Below are 14,539 nucleotides of genomic sequence, written 5' to 3'. Positions count from 1 at the left end.
AGTTGTGTTTTGGTATTTGGGAAAAGTGGCACACATGCAAACGGACTTCCCGTTCTACTGATTTTCAACATGCTGCACTGTCTTCTTGTCGATGTTATTATAAAGTGTTTAATCAAACCTTCGAAAGGCACAGTTATATGTTCCCATTATGCTATTTGTTAACTACTCCCTCACAGGCAAAGACAAACAGACTGAGTCAAACTTAAATCAATATCCGTGTTTGCGTCATGTTAAGCATGTTAAATTCCAGAATTTCCAAGTTTCAGAATGAAAAACTATCAACCGTGGATACATAAGCAATAAATTCTATTTGTTCTTGTGGTTAGAGGGTTTTTTCAGAATGTGGTAGAAACTATAAACATCTCGGCATCGCCATCGACGGCAACCTGCCGTTTGAGCAAAAGTGTTATGTAAAAGGTAAAACGGCCAGCACATGTTTTAGAAAACGGGGGGATTTTAACGTTCATGGTACTTTTACAAAAATGTTTCATTGAATCTTAATGAATTATTGAATCGGTTTTTACTTGTTCATTTGCCTGTCGGCGTTGGATCACTCACTTTCAAAATAAGACTTGAGTGGAGAAAAAAAGCTGCTGCAAAACTTTACAAAACAAACCCAACGACCTTTATGATTCGACAGGATCCTTGATAAAAGTTTATCTATGTGCAGATCTAACAACAATTCTTTTCTTCCAACCGCCACTGGTCTGATCAATAGCTGTCATTAGGTGTGTCAGTGTGTCTTAGTGACGGTTGTACCACAGATTGCCTTTTGGCGATAATAAAGTTTACCTCGACCTTAAAAGTCAGAGCCATAGTAAATACCTGCGGTGGACACACCTGACTGACACAGAGAAGCTAGAGAGGTTATTTACACGCACAAGGAGAACATGCAAACTCCACGTACAAGTGCAACGGTGCAAACCACAGCACCACTGCAGCCCCTGGTCAAGTCTCCAGCTCCACGAGGAAGCTCTAATATGCAAATCTTAGTTTTTCCTGACACAGCTGGCTTTGCCTTTGGGAGCCTGGAGCTTGTAAAGGTTTAAAGCAGTCATGGGGCAATGGTTAAAACTGCAGGTTATGTATTAGCAAAACGTTCCGGGCATTAATGAAGAACCTACACAGTTGCTAATGATTGATAAAACAACATTCTACTTTAAAAAGAAGAAATTACTGACGGCTTTGTTTCTGTGGTGAAAACACATTCTGGAAACATTTGCATTTATTGCATTTTTCCTCCAAATTAACTTCTGATGAACAACATTGTTTTTTAAATTCTTGTTTTATTGTTGTTTCTCTGATAATTGCCAGCCTGCCACTTCTCCGTCTGCATGATTTCTGCAGTCTTCAGCGTCTACAGTATGTTCCCATTTGTTCCGCCTCACAGGATTTGAAGGAGATGTAATTTTTCTTGCATAAAAGTAGTGACCTCTTGTTTGCTTCAGTGTTATGTCATGTCTGCTAATCTCACTGAGACTGTGCAGCACACAGAGGACAAATTAAAAATAGAAGTAGTTTTTTTTTTTTTTTTTATCAAAAATGTCCCTTAATGTCTATTTTGTCATTTCTCCCCTTCCTCCACTTCTTTGAGAATGACGGTGCAGCAGGGGTTCAGTGTACGCTTAGAGGTTCTCCACCTGTCGAGCTGAACACAAGAAAATGTAAGAGTATTTCCCTGTTTTAAAGGGATGCAACATTTTTATTCACTTCCAAAATGTCTTATAGGAATGCTGTTTGCCCTGAATGAATGGTAGCCCTCATGAGTTCACACGGCACCCTGATCGGATTATCTATCGGCCTTAATCTCGATATGCAGTCCTCATCTGGGCTCTGTGAGGAAGAAATTATAATCCATCAGGGATCCACATAAACCACATGGAAGCATATATTCCATCAAACATCAGTGCCTCTTGTTTCCCCCTGTTGCAGAGCAGCAAGCATCACATGGAGCAGACTTCTTGATTTACAGCCAACCTCCCTTCAAGATGAGGGTGTAACGTCACCTATCATTACTACAGGACACCATAAGCCTGCGTTCATATTGTCATTCATGTGTAGATTACTGATGATAAGTCCATGAATTAGGGAATTAAATAAACCCACATACCAGATTCTTATGTCACCGTAGTCTGCTAACATCGTGCACGTGGTCTGTTGCATGTAATCCAGCTGTCACCGGCTGGATTTATGTTCTGGTTGAGGAGACGAGGGTTTGTGCCATGAGGAGCCTCATCAGAGAAGCTGCTCCAGCCGCACAGCCAGACTCCCTCTGTGATTGTAGCCCAGTGGCCCAGATACTGCTTCCATGTCTGAATCCTGTAGGTGCAGCAAATGTATTCACTGATGAAACACAGAGATTATTGCAAAGGCTGTGAAATGATGTGGGAGGTATCTGTGAATCACAGGCAGTCGCTCGGCCTTGTTTGGCAGCAGTTTTTAACTTTACCGTGGACATACAGGAATGCAGTCGTCGTCCCTTCAGCAGCATCAAGATTCAAAAGCATTTGAAGTAAACTAATAAAAGGAAACTGTAATTTTAACCATCTTCCTGTTTTATAGTGCAAATAAGTATAACTATATTCTTAATATGCAAATGTTTAATAAATTGTTCACGAGACATATTACGAACAACCTGAACCTGAATTCCACCGTGGAAGAATTAGGAATAGGAGTTCCTTGTATTAACCCCCCCCCCCCTGTGTAATGTGTAAACAGCTTTGTGGTCTACAATTCCGCTAGGTACTGTATGCATGTCCTCTTTCCAACTAGAGCTTTATTTTTTTTCCTCTACTCTCATTTCTGGGCCTAAAATCAGGTTAGCGTTTTATAAGGAGCTTAGCGCAGAGGGCCACAGTGTGCCACTAATGTAATAGAGTATCTCTCTCTCTCTCTCTCTCTCTCTCTCTCTCTCTCTCTCTCTCTCTCTCTCTCTCTCTCTCTCTCTCTCTCTCTCTCTCTCTCTCTCTCTCACACTCTCTCTCTCCCACACCCTCACACACACACATTCTTCTCATCTGTCCTCTTTTCTCTTTGTGCATTTGCTTACCCTATCATGAAGTGACCTTCCCTCTCTCTCTCTCTCTCTCTCTCTCTCTCTCTCTCTCTCGCTCTCTCTCTCTCTCCTCCTGCATCTTTCACTTTGCTCGCTCCTTTCCCTCTGCATCTCTTTGCCTTTGCAGATGTGGAAGCCCTAAGCCTGAGGTTTAACAGCCGAGGCAGGACCACTCCACAGAGAGGAGGACAAACAAGAGGGAGAGAAGCAGCATTGCTGGTAAGGTCACTTATTTTTACACCTCGAACAGTTTGTGACCGTGTGTGTGTGTGTGCGTGTGTGTGTGTGTGTGTGTGTGTGTGTGTGTGTGTGTGTGTGTGTGTGTGTGTGTGTGTGTGTGTGTGTGTGTGTGTGTGTGTGTGTGTGTGTGTGTGTGTTTTACAATGACATTCTTTGCAAATGAGCATGTTTGTGCCGTTGTATGCAGCAGCATGGAAAGTCAGTGATTAAGCCGTTGTTGTGGATTATTATGCTGCTGTGAAATCTTACACAGATCTTGCTGCAATGTTAATAATCCAGTGGATTATCCTCGGTTCTCTGGGGGGGGGGGGGGCTGTAGTGTGGCTCAAAGGACGCCAAACTCCGAGGAACAGCACGGTCCATGACCACTCTACGTTCATTCATTGTGGAGCAGAAATCCTCCTGAAGTGTGACTCACAAGTTGCACAAGTTATGGTCACATGCACTGTGTGTTTATGTCCCATTCAACAGGGTGTATTTCCTGGTATCAGAGGTGCAGTGTGGACTTTGTGTGTTTATTCATAAGCTGGTGGATCTTATCAGCCCACCAGACTTTGTTGACAATGGCTCCATGACTACAACTTGAAATGTAGAGGAAGGCTAAATGACAAACAAAGAGACTAAAACTGCCGAGAGCTTGTATCCGGTGGTGCATCATCCAGTGCACTGTCACACTAGAAATTGAAATACCTCCACTCATATCCTGCAGGATATCAAGTTTTTATTTCCTGACAATGCTTTAGTTCATGTCTTCTCCACTTTGGTGTGAAGAATCCTTCTTTCTTTAGATTGTTCCACGTGCAGATAGAGTTTACTCACCCACCCCACCCAGCTGCAGTCTGTCCTGCTCCTGATAATGAACTGTAATAAACCTTTGAACCTTGAGTCTGCATGTATTCTTGCAAGGCAACAGAGTACATACTTGCTACAGTTTTCATGCCTCAGTAGTTACCAACCACTGAGGGAAAACCTCCCACAGAGTTTATGCCGTTGCCTTTGTTCGACGGTCAAAAGTTTTACCACTTTGCTGCATTATTTATTTATTTTTTGTCTTAAGGGATCAGACAAATGGAGTTTTACTCTGGAGATAAAGATGAAAACTCTGAGGACTTTCCAGGTAAGAGAATTTAAAATGTCTGTAAATTACTGAAATACACACTGAGCTCATATAAGAGACGGGTTACGGTCAATGACAGGAGGATCATTGAATCAAAATGGTGCAAATCTCTGACAAACAAATCTTCAAAGCATGCAGCTGATTTGTTGTAATGTGGAGGATGTGACAGAGTACTCACTGAAGTACTTTGAAAAGTACACAAATGTCACAATTCTGAGCTTCAGAATGTCTCTGAAATAGAAGTTTCTGCATCATATACAGCAGCGAGAATGACTATCAAACAATGAATGAGTGTAATAACTGTAATAATTATACTGTATGTTATAGGGAGTGCCTACATAAAGGTCAGCTGAAGTGTTTTTCAATTAACACATATCTACAGACATAAATTATAACATAGAAATATCCATGTCGTTTTTGTCAACAAAAGACAATAAGATAGAAAAGTGGGGTGATATAGAAGTTACAATACATCAAAACAATGTGTTTTTACTCGAAATAAGACTTTTTGAAGACATTAAGTACATGTTTTGAGATGGAAATAATAGCACTTTGATTCTTTAATATTTAATTTTTTCTTATTATGTTTCCATATATTTGAAGTTTAAATGCATCCATCTGGTGCACGCATAGTGGGAGGAAGACTCTCAAGCCTCTGGTCAGGTTACCATGACAGCATGAAAGCGTTTTTCTTTTGCTCCTGAAATCCTGCACAAGCTCAGCCTCTTTTCAATATGTGACACAACAGTTTAATTCTGTGATCATCTTCACTCTGGTATTGCTAGTTTGGAGGAAATGTGGAAGTTTCTGAAATATATTCACCTGCCTGATTAAAGGCTAATTGAGTTTTATGTCATTTTAAATAATATTTACATGGATACCAAAAGATGTGTGTGTGTGTGTGTGTGTGTGTGTGTGTGTGTGTGTGTGTGTGTGTGTGTGTGTGTGTGTGTGTGTGTGTGTGTGTGTGTGTGTGTGTGTGTGTGTGTGTGTGTGTGTGTGTGTGTGTGTGTGTGTGTGTGTGTGTGTGTGTGTGTGTGTGAGAGCTCATGTGACCTGATTCTGTCTCCACCACCATCTCTCTCCCATCAGGACGTAAAAAGTCGAAACTGAAATCCCTGAAAACTCGTCTCTTTGGGAAGAGTAAGCGACCAGATGAAGGAAGAGGCACCAAACTCAGCCAGTCAGCCGGCGACATCACTGCAGGAGAGGGTCTGGGATCAGATGAAGACTTGGCGTGAGTGTCTGTTATAACAGGCATCCTTTGGAAATGATGTACTTCACGATTCACCCTCTTCTTTTTCCCACTCCTGCTGCCTCAGATGCTCCCAGGGGATGATTGGGTCGCGGGCATTGTCCCATGACAGCATCTTTCTGGCTGATCAGGTCGAGACAGACACTCAACCGGACAGAGTTTCGTCCCAGGAAAATGTTCACAGCAAGATTAAAGCTTTGCAGGTGCAGCCAGGTTTATGATCAACACCTTGTTGGAGGCTCAGACTTGAGTGAAGGCGTGACTCTCATCAAGATCTCATCCTGTGCTGCTCTTATAGATGAAACTCCAGCAGCAGAAGATGCATTTGGGCCCGCCGCCTATGGTTCTGCCAATCAGGCGTCCCGAGGATCTGGGTGGCCAATCAGAGGACAGTAAACCCCACAGCCCTCCTGAAATGCTCGGAGGGGACGTCACATCCCACCTCTTCAAGGTGATTTATTTTCCACATTTAGCGACATACTGCAATTCATCTGTTGTGATTGCCTTCCTCCTAATTTTGAAATTACATTTGAAATGTAATTTTTCCAATCCTTTCAAGTAGTTTCAGCCCAGGATTGGTTTAGGTTTTCTGTGTAAAATATGATTTTAATACAGTCTTTTTTTTACCTCTTTGAGAAAAGAATATTACAGACTATTTATTCTTTCCTGTTCATGTTAATAGCAGTAGAAATGGGGCCCACATTGTTCACCTTTTTTTGGGGGGGGGGTTGTTTTTTTTTAGAAAAGTGTATCAGAAATCCTTAAAACAGCTTAAACTGCAGCACATGGTGCATGCTGGGAACTATTCTAAAGTACACATTGTTACCCACTCGGCAGGATCTATGGTGTTTACAGCACTGACACAAAATAAGCTGCAGTGGTCATGTTTGTTATAATAATAGAATTTGTCTCTTGGTGAAATACATTTTTAATTATATTTGGGCTACAAAGGAAGAGTCCAGCTGGGAGGACTTTACTGGGAGATTTCATGCGGGATATGATGAGCCTTATCCTGTAATTAGTTCAATAAATCGGGAAATGTGGAAATAGTAAAAGTTTTAACTTTACCAAATATGTTCTTGTGTTATTTATTTCAGATGCTGCCCACTTGTCCACTATCACCCACCGTGAAACCTGCAACAACCAAATCTCTGTCCCCGACTCCTTCCCATTCTGGTCTCCTCTCTGTCTCCTCCAATCCCCCGTCATCTTCTTCTTCTTCTGCGGAGCCGCCGTTAGACTTCAGCACTCCAGCACAGTTCACCTCCTGCCTGGATTCTTCAGCTGCGCGGCACCGGATGCTGGTCAAACCCAGAAAACAGAGGGCCAGCACGAAAAAGAAACTCGCTGTGGTGAGCGACTTCTTCATGGACGATTTTCAAAGGGAAACAGCACACCTCCGTCACTCTACCTTCTCTCTCTCTCTCTCTCTCTTTGTTTTTGCAGGTTCAGGCTTCGTCTGAATCAGAAACCATAAACAACACTGACCACTTAGAGTCTGTGAAAGAAGCAGAGCAGCAGCTCGGTGCAGCAGAAGAAGTGACAGCGGAGGAAGATCATGCTGACATTTCCTCTCGGAATCTCGTTTCCAAATCTGCAGAGGTGGCAGTCGTCACGTCAGCAGCAGCAGCCAAAACGTCCCATTCTTCCCAACCGGATTATGTTCTTCCAAGGACAGTTCCCTCTGTGACCTCCCAGGTGCTTCGAGTTAAGCGTGTGGACGTAACGCCCGGCCAACGACCGCACTCCTCCTACATGGAGACTGAAGTGGACAGAGAAAGACGGGGAGATTTTGAGATCCAAGCATTTTCCCATGAAATAAAAAATGCTGTCAACAAACCCGGACTGACTGAAGTCTCCTCCAACCCGCTGCCGGCGTCCATCGGCTCCACGCCCGCGTTCAAGTCCTCCTCCGTTCGCCAGCAGGCTGAAGATCAGAGCACAAGAGGTCTGAAAAGACCTGCACCAGGATCTGACTCTTTCCATTTCTCCATCAGCAGTGCCAAAAACCGAGGCGGAGAGCGACCTCGGTCAGGCAGTTTTGTGGAAGTGCTTGAAAAGATTGAATCCAGGCAGAAGGCGGCCAAAGAGAATGAGGAAAAGGCCACAAGGGAAAAGGAGGAATCTAAAGGTTTTCAACCCAGAGGGGGTCTCTTTACCGTTGGAAGACTAAAGCCAGACGTTGTGCCACCAAAGAGCTCTGTTACTCCCTGGGACAAGAGGGACAGCCTGAAAAGAGAAGCTGCTAAAAACGCACCGGCGGAGGCAGACACAGCCGAGGTGGAGGAGGTGAAGATGGGCCAGGAGATGGTGGAAATGGCGGAGGAAGCAAAGGAGGTTCAGGAGGATGAAGGAAAGACGGCGTTTGGTGTTAGGTTGCGCTCCACATCCCAGTCGGTTCGACAGCGGTCTGAAACCCTGCCCCAGTGCGGCACGCAAAAACGACAAGACCCGAGCATGTCTGTCACTGAGAGGCTGCAGATGAACACTTCATGTTCAACATCCCTGTCTGACCTCAGACCAACAGGTCAGTCTCTAAGAAACATCGGGGAAGATTTTTTTTTTTTTAAATTTCAGTGTACTTGTAAACAGCTTAAAGATTGTTTTACAAATTTTGTCAAATGGATGCAGCACACAGACATTTGAAATGGTTGAATTATGAGATCGAATAGAAAATATTGTATTGCTGTTTCATGTTCTTATCGTCTTTATTCTAATAGCTCACAACACATTATGCAACTATTTAAAGTCATATTATTGTCCATATAGAGTTAAACATTGCACAGATGCCGCTTGTAATACCAAGTGCTACAAGATATGTTTGGGATAGTGAATAATCACTCCGGTGAGATAAGATTGGTGCTGATCACAGGGGAACTTTGTGCTCATTAAAATACAACCTGGGCTAACATTAACGGTGCCGTCAAGCGTGTCTAACAGATGTGTGTCACTCCTCAGATCCAGCTCCCTCGGGCCTCTCCCCTCCACTCAAGCATCACGCTCCGTTAATTGACGATCCTCCCATCACACATGGAGAAGTCCAACCACCCGGGGAGGGTCCTCAGCAGCAGCAGCAGCCCGCCCCGCCAACATCCTCCTCTGAGGTGTCCTGGATGAGTCTGGCAATGGAGAAGACCCGGAGCCTCCAGCAGCTTTTCACCAGCAGATTCCCCAGAGATCTGACGGGCATGCAAACTGCAGGCCGATCACAAGCGCCCGCGCAGCCCACCAGCCTGACAGAGGCTGTGTCGGCGACAGCAACACAAAGTGTAAAGATACAGCAGAGTGCAACACAGCTGTCGGCGACGAATCAACCGGCGGCTGATACAGTGAAAGCAGAGGCGGCTCAGAGCAGAAGTCAGAGTCAGACTGTCAAACCGTCAGCGGGAGGGCAACAGAAGGCAACCGTGGCATCGCCCGATCAGTCGCACGTCCCCAGAGAGCCGCACACGTCAAAACAAACCACTGAAGACCAGCCTCAGTCAAACACAGCTCGGTGTGTCTCGGCAGCTCATCCATCTGTGCAGACGAATCCCTGGACAACCCAATGCGCCCCGCGCTCCTCCGCACACACAGAGGCCGCAACGCAGTTCACGCATGGGAGTAACTCTCAGTCTCTGGCACAGGCGTACCTTTCCTCGGGCCAGCAGCAACCGGCGCGGAGCAGCCGAGGTCTCCACCCAGCAAACCAGCTCAAAGCCACAGCTGCAGCGCCGACTTCAGCCTCTGCTGCTGCATCAGCAGCTCCTTCAGTCTCCGGCACAGAAAGAGTGGACAGAGAGGCAAGTGTGCCGAAAGAGAGCCCGTCTCTCTCAAGCAGACGAGCCGTTTGGACCGGTTCAGTGAGCGACAGGGCTGCTTTTCTGGACAGACGCACAGAGTGGAAATCCCCACCTGGACCCAACGGGGTTTGTGTTACTTCTTTTGACTATCAATTCATGTGATGAGTTATCCTTTCTGAAGATGTGACTTAGGAAGTACGTTACTAATTTGGACGCTGAAGAAAAAACTTGAGTCCACAGATATTTTACTTCAAAAATGATTTGCAACACCGGGGTGGTTAATAGGGAATTGAATATAACCCACAGTGCCTGTACTCAACATATTGAACATGTCACTCAGTAAACAGTTAAATAAGCTTTGTCATGACATGAATGATGTTTTGTTTGGGTTCTTTATTTTTTTTTTTACGAAATTTGTTCATCATTATTGAAATACAAAATGTCACCACGTATATCATTTAATGTAGCAGCAAAATCTCTAACATGATATTTTTCTCAGGTGGAACTGAGAAAATCACAAACAGAAGTGCCGACCTCAGCTGAACCTCTTGCAAAAATCCCTCCTGCATTCAAAGACGCAGGGCCAGAAGCAAGACAAGGGGTCCAACTTAGAGGTGATGCTTGTTGTCTCTGTACAAATTATAAATTGGATAAACTGTGTAACAAAGTCTTTTATGTATTGTTTTTTTGTTTTGCTTTGTTATTTTTTTAGAGTCCAGCCCAACTAAAGTCATAGAAAAGCCTCGTGAGGACAAGTGGCTGCGGAAAGGTGTGGCTCAAACTTCATCTCAGACATCGTCTCCCACAATGCCGTCAGTGCTGCAGTCTATGTCCGACAGCGGGCAGCCATCCTGGATGGAACTGGCCAAGAGGAAGTCAATGGCCTGGAGTGACAAGACAATGGACTGACCAATGGAAATCAGGAGGCTGTGGTGGATATCGAGACAGCAATATAAAAATCCCTGCACAGAATTACTGCCTTTATTAAAGTTTATGTGATTCCGTTTTTGTACATAATTTTAGAAATGTTGGTGTTTGTAAAGAAAACAAAAAGAGAGTTTAACTGAGAGATAATTATAATTCCCTTCAACCATAACCACTTTACGATAAAGGATTTTATGAATAACTTATTATGCAATTCAACATTTCATTATTGGTTTAAATAAATATCTGTCCAGTAATAAACTTTTTAATATTGATTTGCTTTCTTGTCGAGTAGCATGATTGAAGATAGAGGAAAAGGTGAAAAAAAGAATTTGAAAGGAATATAATATTACTTCAATTTACTTACTTTATGCAATTCTTGGTAAAATAAACTCTCCAAATACTGACCATGCATTTATTAAATACAGTTTTAAACAAAGTTCTAAAAATGACTTTAAATGGTGGTTCCTTAGTTGCAAAGATCTGGTTAACCAGTGTATTATTGCAGAAAGATCTGAATCTTTAATGTGTCCCATCTTAATTCATTATCGAGTTTTCCTAATGGATCAGTGTATTTCCCCCCACAAATCTGGTGTTACAGCGCCCCCTGCAGGTCAGACCTGAAGCTGGTCTGAATTGGCTGGTTGAAGGTCAGATCACTAGTCCATTATTAGAGGACGAACGCAGAGAAACAGTTGTACACACTCACATACGAGCAATTCAGGGACACCATTTGACCTCACACATACGTCTGTCAGCTGTGTAAAGCTCCGTGCAAACACAGAGAGGCCCAAATCCCAAACTGGAATAGCGGCTAGAACTCTAACCACTACATTAATGAACAGCCCACCAAAATATGTTAGAAACATGGTACTCAAAAGGAAAATGAGTTTTGAAAATCTATTTCCATCCCCTGTGAAAGATGACTTACTGTCACTCAGCTGCAGTTTTGGAACTTTAATTGGTGGAGGTTTGAGTTTCAGTCATTGTTTCTTGGGAAAGTAACTTTCTCTGCAGATATTTTGCGTGTGACATGCCTGCATTATTGAGCTTTAGGAATGAAATAAGAACATAATCAGGTTATTAAGGGAAGCCTGTATTTTTTTTTTTATAACTGTCGTATATGTGTATTATCACGTCATTACACATATCTGTATCATAAAAATGTCAATGACTGGAAATGACTATTAAAAAACAGAAAACACAAGAGTTTACACACAAACACAACATATCAAAGTTACAATTGTCCGAGTTGTAAAAGGTTGTAAATCCGTATTTATTTTCAGTGTTTGCTCATAATTTGCTCTTCGTTACGTCATTTAACCTTCAGTGTGTTAACCGCAGGTTCAACAGAGCACCTGCGCTGGTTCGCCGGCAGGGGTCGCTGCGGGCATTACTGACGAGGGGAAAGTCCTCGTGTTACGAAAGCGTGTCCTCGCGATTTTGTAAACAAGAGCGCGAGTGGAGGCCGGCGGCCATCAGCTCCATGATATGAGGCCCCGTTGCTGCCTGTTGGCAGCGTTTGCCAGCCTGCTGTGTCTGTGTCGGAGCTACAGCCTTCGGGGCTCCGTGTCCTGGGCCGTGTCCTCCAACGACGTGGTGGAGGACGCCGACCTGTCGGAGGAGGTCGCCCCGGCGCTGCTGGTGGACGGAGCCGGGCTGTGGAAGCAGGCGTACCCGGCCGCCAACGTCCTGGCGGACGGCGTGGACAGCCCCGGGGAGCTGGTGAAGTCCGAGGGCGACGACGTGGCGCAGCTCTCCTCCCGGCTGTTCTCCTACCGGCTGGAGAAGGTGAAGAAGAAGTCCTCCAGCGGGGCTCCTCCGCCTCCTCCCCCGCACCAGGAGACCGCCAGGACGGCCCGGTACATCGCCCACTTCAGCGACTGGGGACTCCTGTCCACCATCTCCACCCAAGACAAGGTGACCTAACATCCACCCACGTAAACGGCCTGATTCGGGTATTTCTGCTTTATTCGAAAGAGTCTGGGTTCAGTTCAGTAGTCTGGGTCTTTATTACAGTCCTGGTGTGGTTTAGAGTCAAGAACAGAGAGCCTCGAGTCTGTTCTTAAAAATACAAGTATAGTCTGATGTCTATTTCTTAAAGAATTAATTTCTATTTAAAGCAGTCTACTGGTCAGGTCTTAACCATCCAGCTGTAGAGTCCAGTAGAGTCTGGGTCACTTGTCCTGGTGAGAGTCCTGGTGTGTTTTAAAAAAGTCTCAGTCATATGGTATCTCTTCATATTTATTGTGCCTGAAATTAATATAAAAGATAAATTCCTCTTGCTCTGATATGTCTGAAGATCGCTGTATTCCTACGTCATCATCTAAATGTTCTTTCACACTCTTTTCCTTTGACTCTATATGTCTCTGTCTACAGATTAAAGGCATCGCCTTTGGTAACATCTTCTCAATCAGCGATGGGCCACTGGACAACAGCACTGGAGTCATTTATTTTTACGTGACTCCGATGGATAACAGTGTGTCGGACCTGAAGAACAACCCCTATGCCTCTCTCACCTTCTCTGAGGCAGAGGGGGAATTCTGCAGGTAAAAACCTAATGTGCGCTTTGCGTTACTGGAAATACACTCACGCTGTTCTGATGTGGTCAATTGAGTAAATACACTTTATTTACCTCAGTTGGATTATGACTGCACTGGTTGTGTTTGCATGTGTATGAAGGCAAATGGTGTATGATCCAGAGGATCCCAGATGTGCTCGACTCACACTAACAGGCAAGATGGTGGAGGTGGCTCCAGAGGAGCTCGCATTTGCAAAGGAAGCCATGTTCTCAAGGTAACTGAGCGCCTGCATGGCGGCTTGTTTCACCTCTGAAAATTACAGAAATGGCATTTGGTACCTATATGCCTTCACATACTCAACTTTCCTCAGACATCCTGTGATGGCAAAATGGCCGGTGGGACACAAGTGGTTCTTCATGAAGCTGGAGTTGGTCCAGGTCTGGCTGCAGGACTGGATCGGAGGAACTTCACTCATTCCTCTGGAGGACTACTTCACAGCTACGCCCTACTGATAGTATCAGTCCTGCCTGGATTGTCGGCCTTCAGATACTGTCTGCACCACACATAGTGATACACCGAGGTGTAAGAAATCACAGCGCAGCAGTGTGCGCAGAGGAATTTTCCTCAAATCTCATCATGTTAATTTGCGACAGGGAATGTTCTTCACATCTATTTTTGCATTTTACACCAGATCAGTTAAATCGGTTTCCTGTGCCTGATAGCTGAATGTATTTATAAAAAGAAAAACAGCTATTGTTATTGTGTAAAAACTGCTTACTGTGTGTGGGTGGGTGGGGGTGGGGGTGGGGGTGGGGGTGTGGGTGTGGGTGTGTGGGTGTGTGTGTGCTATTTTAAAAAAATAAATCAAAATATTTCTGGCTCCAAATTCTGGTGCATATATTAAAAAGTATGAACTTCTTGTGTCAGTGCCATAGTGACGTTTTCAAAGTAAATTGTAATATCAACACTCCTGAGCTGTGATCTTTTTCTACATTATGAAATAAGACTGTTCACAACACTCATAATAAGCTAAAAAAAAAATCCAGATTTACAAACTTATCTCAGCCAGTAGGAGCTCCACAATCACGTTATTACCTTCTGGGGCAGATGTGGATAAATTGGTACACTTGGTGGTCCTTTAATCCCAAGGTTGGTGGTTCGATCTCCCATCTCCCCATGCCTGTTTGTCAAAGATACTGATGTGATCAGATCTAATATGAAAAGTCACTTTATCATCCTTCCATGTTTTCTGTTTACTACAGTACTTGTACATCACAGTGTTCCTGGTTCCAGTCTTGTGGGTCTTTCTGAGTTCAATTTGCATGTTCTGTTGTTCAAAAACGTGCGTTTGAGGCTAATTGGTGCCTCCGAATTGTATATGCTCTGATGTGTGCTGTTCAAACAAAACTAAATACTGTTGGCTGCCGTGTTTTAATGAGGCACAGTGTGCAAGCAAATGACAGCAAGACAAAGATGTGGTTGAGACTTTCACCACTAGGTGGTGCACTTTCTACACGTGGAAGATGTTTCACATTGAAAGGCAACGCTGCACTTCTTGCACTAAATCCAGATTGAGTTTGTGAACCACAGATGTAAACGAAATCGTTTTAGGGCTCTTCTATGTGTAGTTTGAATGATTCAACA

The 14,539-nt window shown here is 44.1% G+C and overlaps 2 protein-coding genes across 2 annotated transcripts; both read left to right on the top strand.

Moving 5' to 3' along the window:
• The first annotated feature begins 2,996 nt into the window (after window positions 1-2,996).
• Window positions 2,997-11,592, top strand: cracdla (cracd like a). Its single transcript, XM_080477791.1, has 10 exons — window positions 2,997-3,274; window positions 4,353-4,412; window positions 5,505-5,649; window positions 5,735-5,870; window positions 5,966-6,118; window positions 6,765-7,019; window positions 7,114-8,194; window positions 8,626-9,575; window positions 9,949-10,063; window positions 10,162-11,592. Exons 2-10 carry the CDS (start codon window positions 4,364-4,366, stop codon window positions 10,356-10,358), a joined length of 3,081 nt encoding a protein of 1,026 aa, XP_080333917.1. The 5' UTR covers window positions 2,997-3,274; window positions 4,353-4,363; the 3' UTR covers window positions 10,359-11,592.
• Window positions 11,593-11,759: 167 nt separating this feature from the next.
• Window positions 11,760-13,865, top strand: creg2 (cellular repressor of E1A-stimulated genes 2). Its single transcript, XM_080477947.1, has 4 exons — window positions 11,760-12,293; window positions 12,753-12,922; window positions 13,056-13,169; window positions 13,266-13,865. Exons 1-4 carry the CDS (start codon window positions 11,865-11,867, stop codon window positions 13,405-13,407), a joined length of 855 nt encoding a protein of 284 aa, XP_080334073.1. The 5' UTR covers window positions 11,760-11,864; the 3' UTR covers window positions 13,408-13,865.
• Window positions 13,866-14,539: the final 674 nt, after the last annotated feature.

This window comes from Lipophrys pholis (genome assembly GCF_963383615.2).
Source record: "Lipophrys pholis genome assembly, chromosome: 13".
Classification (NCBI taxonomy): domain Eukaryota; kingdom Metazoa; phylum Chordata; class Actinopteri; order Blenniiformes; family Blenniidae; genus Lipophrys; species Lipophrys pholis.
This window is presented reverse-complemented; position numbering and strand designations above follow the sequence as displayed.

Excerpts from the sequence above, each read along its gene's own strand:
- cracdla (XM_080477791.1), top strand. The coding sequence starts at position 4,364 with ATGGAGTTTTACTCTGGAGATAAAGATGAAAACTCTGAGGACTTTCCA. Across the intron at positions 7,020-7,113 it reads CGAAAAAGAAACTCGCTGTG|GTTCAGGCTTCGTCTGAATC; the intron begins GTGAGCGACTTC and ends TTGTTTTTGCAG. Across the intron at positions 9,576-9,948 it reads CCCCACCTGGACCCAACGGG|GTGGAACTGAGAAAATCACA; the intron begins GTTTGTGTTACT and ends TATTTTTCTCAG.
- creg2 (XM_080477947.1), top strand. The coding sequence starts at position 11,865 with ATGAGGCCCCGTTGCTGCCTGTTGGCAGCGTTTGCCAGCCTGCTGTGT. Across the intron at positions 12,294-12,752 it reads CCATCTCCACCCAAGACAAG|ATTAAAGGCATCGCCTTTGG; the intron begins GTGACCTAACAT and ends CTCTGTCTACAG. Across the intron at positions 12,923-13,055 it reads GCAGAGGGGGAATTCTGCAG|GCAAATGGTGTATGATCCAG; the intron begins GTAAAAACCTAA and ends ATGTGTATGAAG.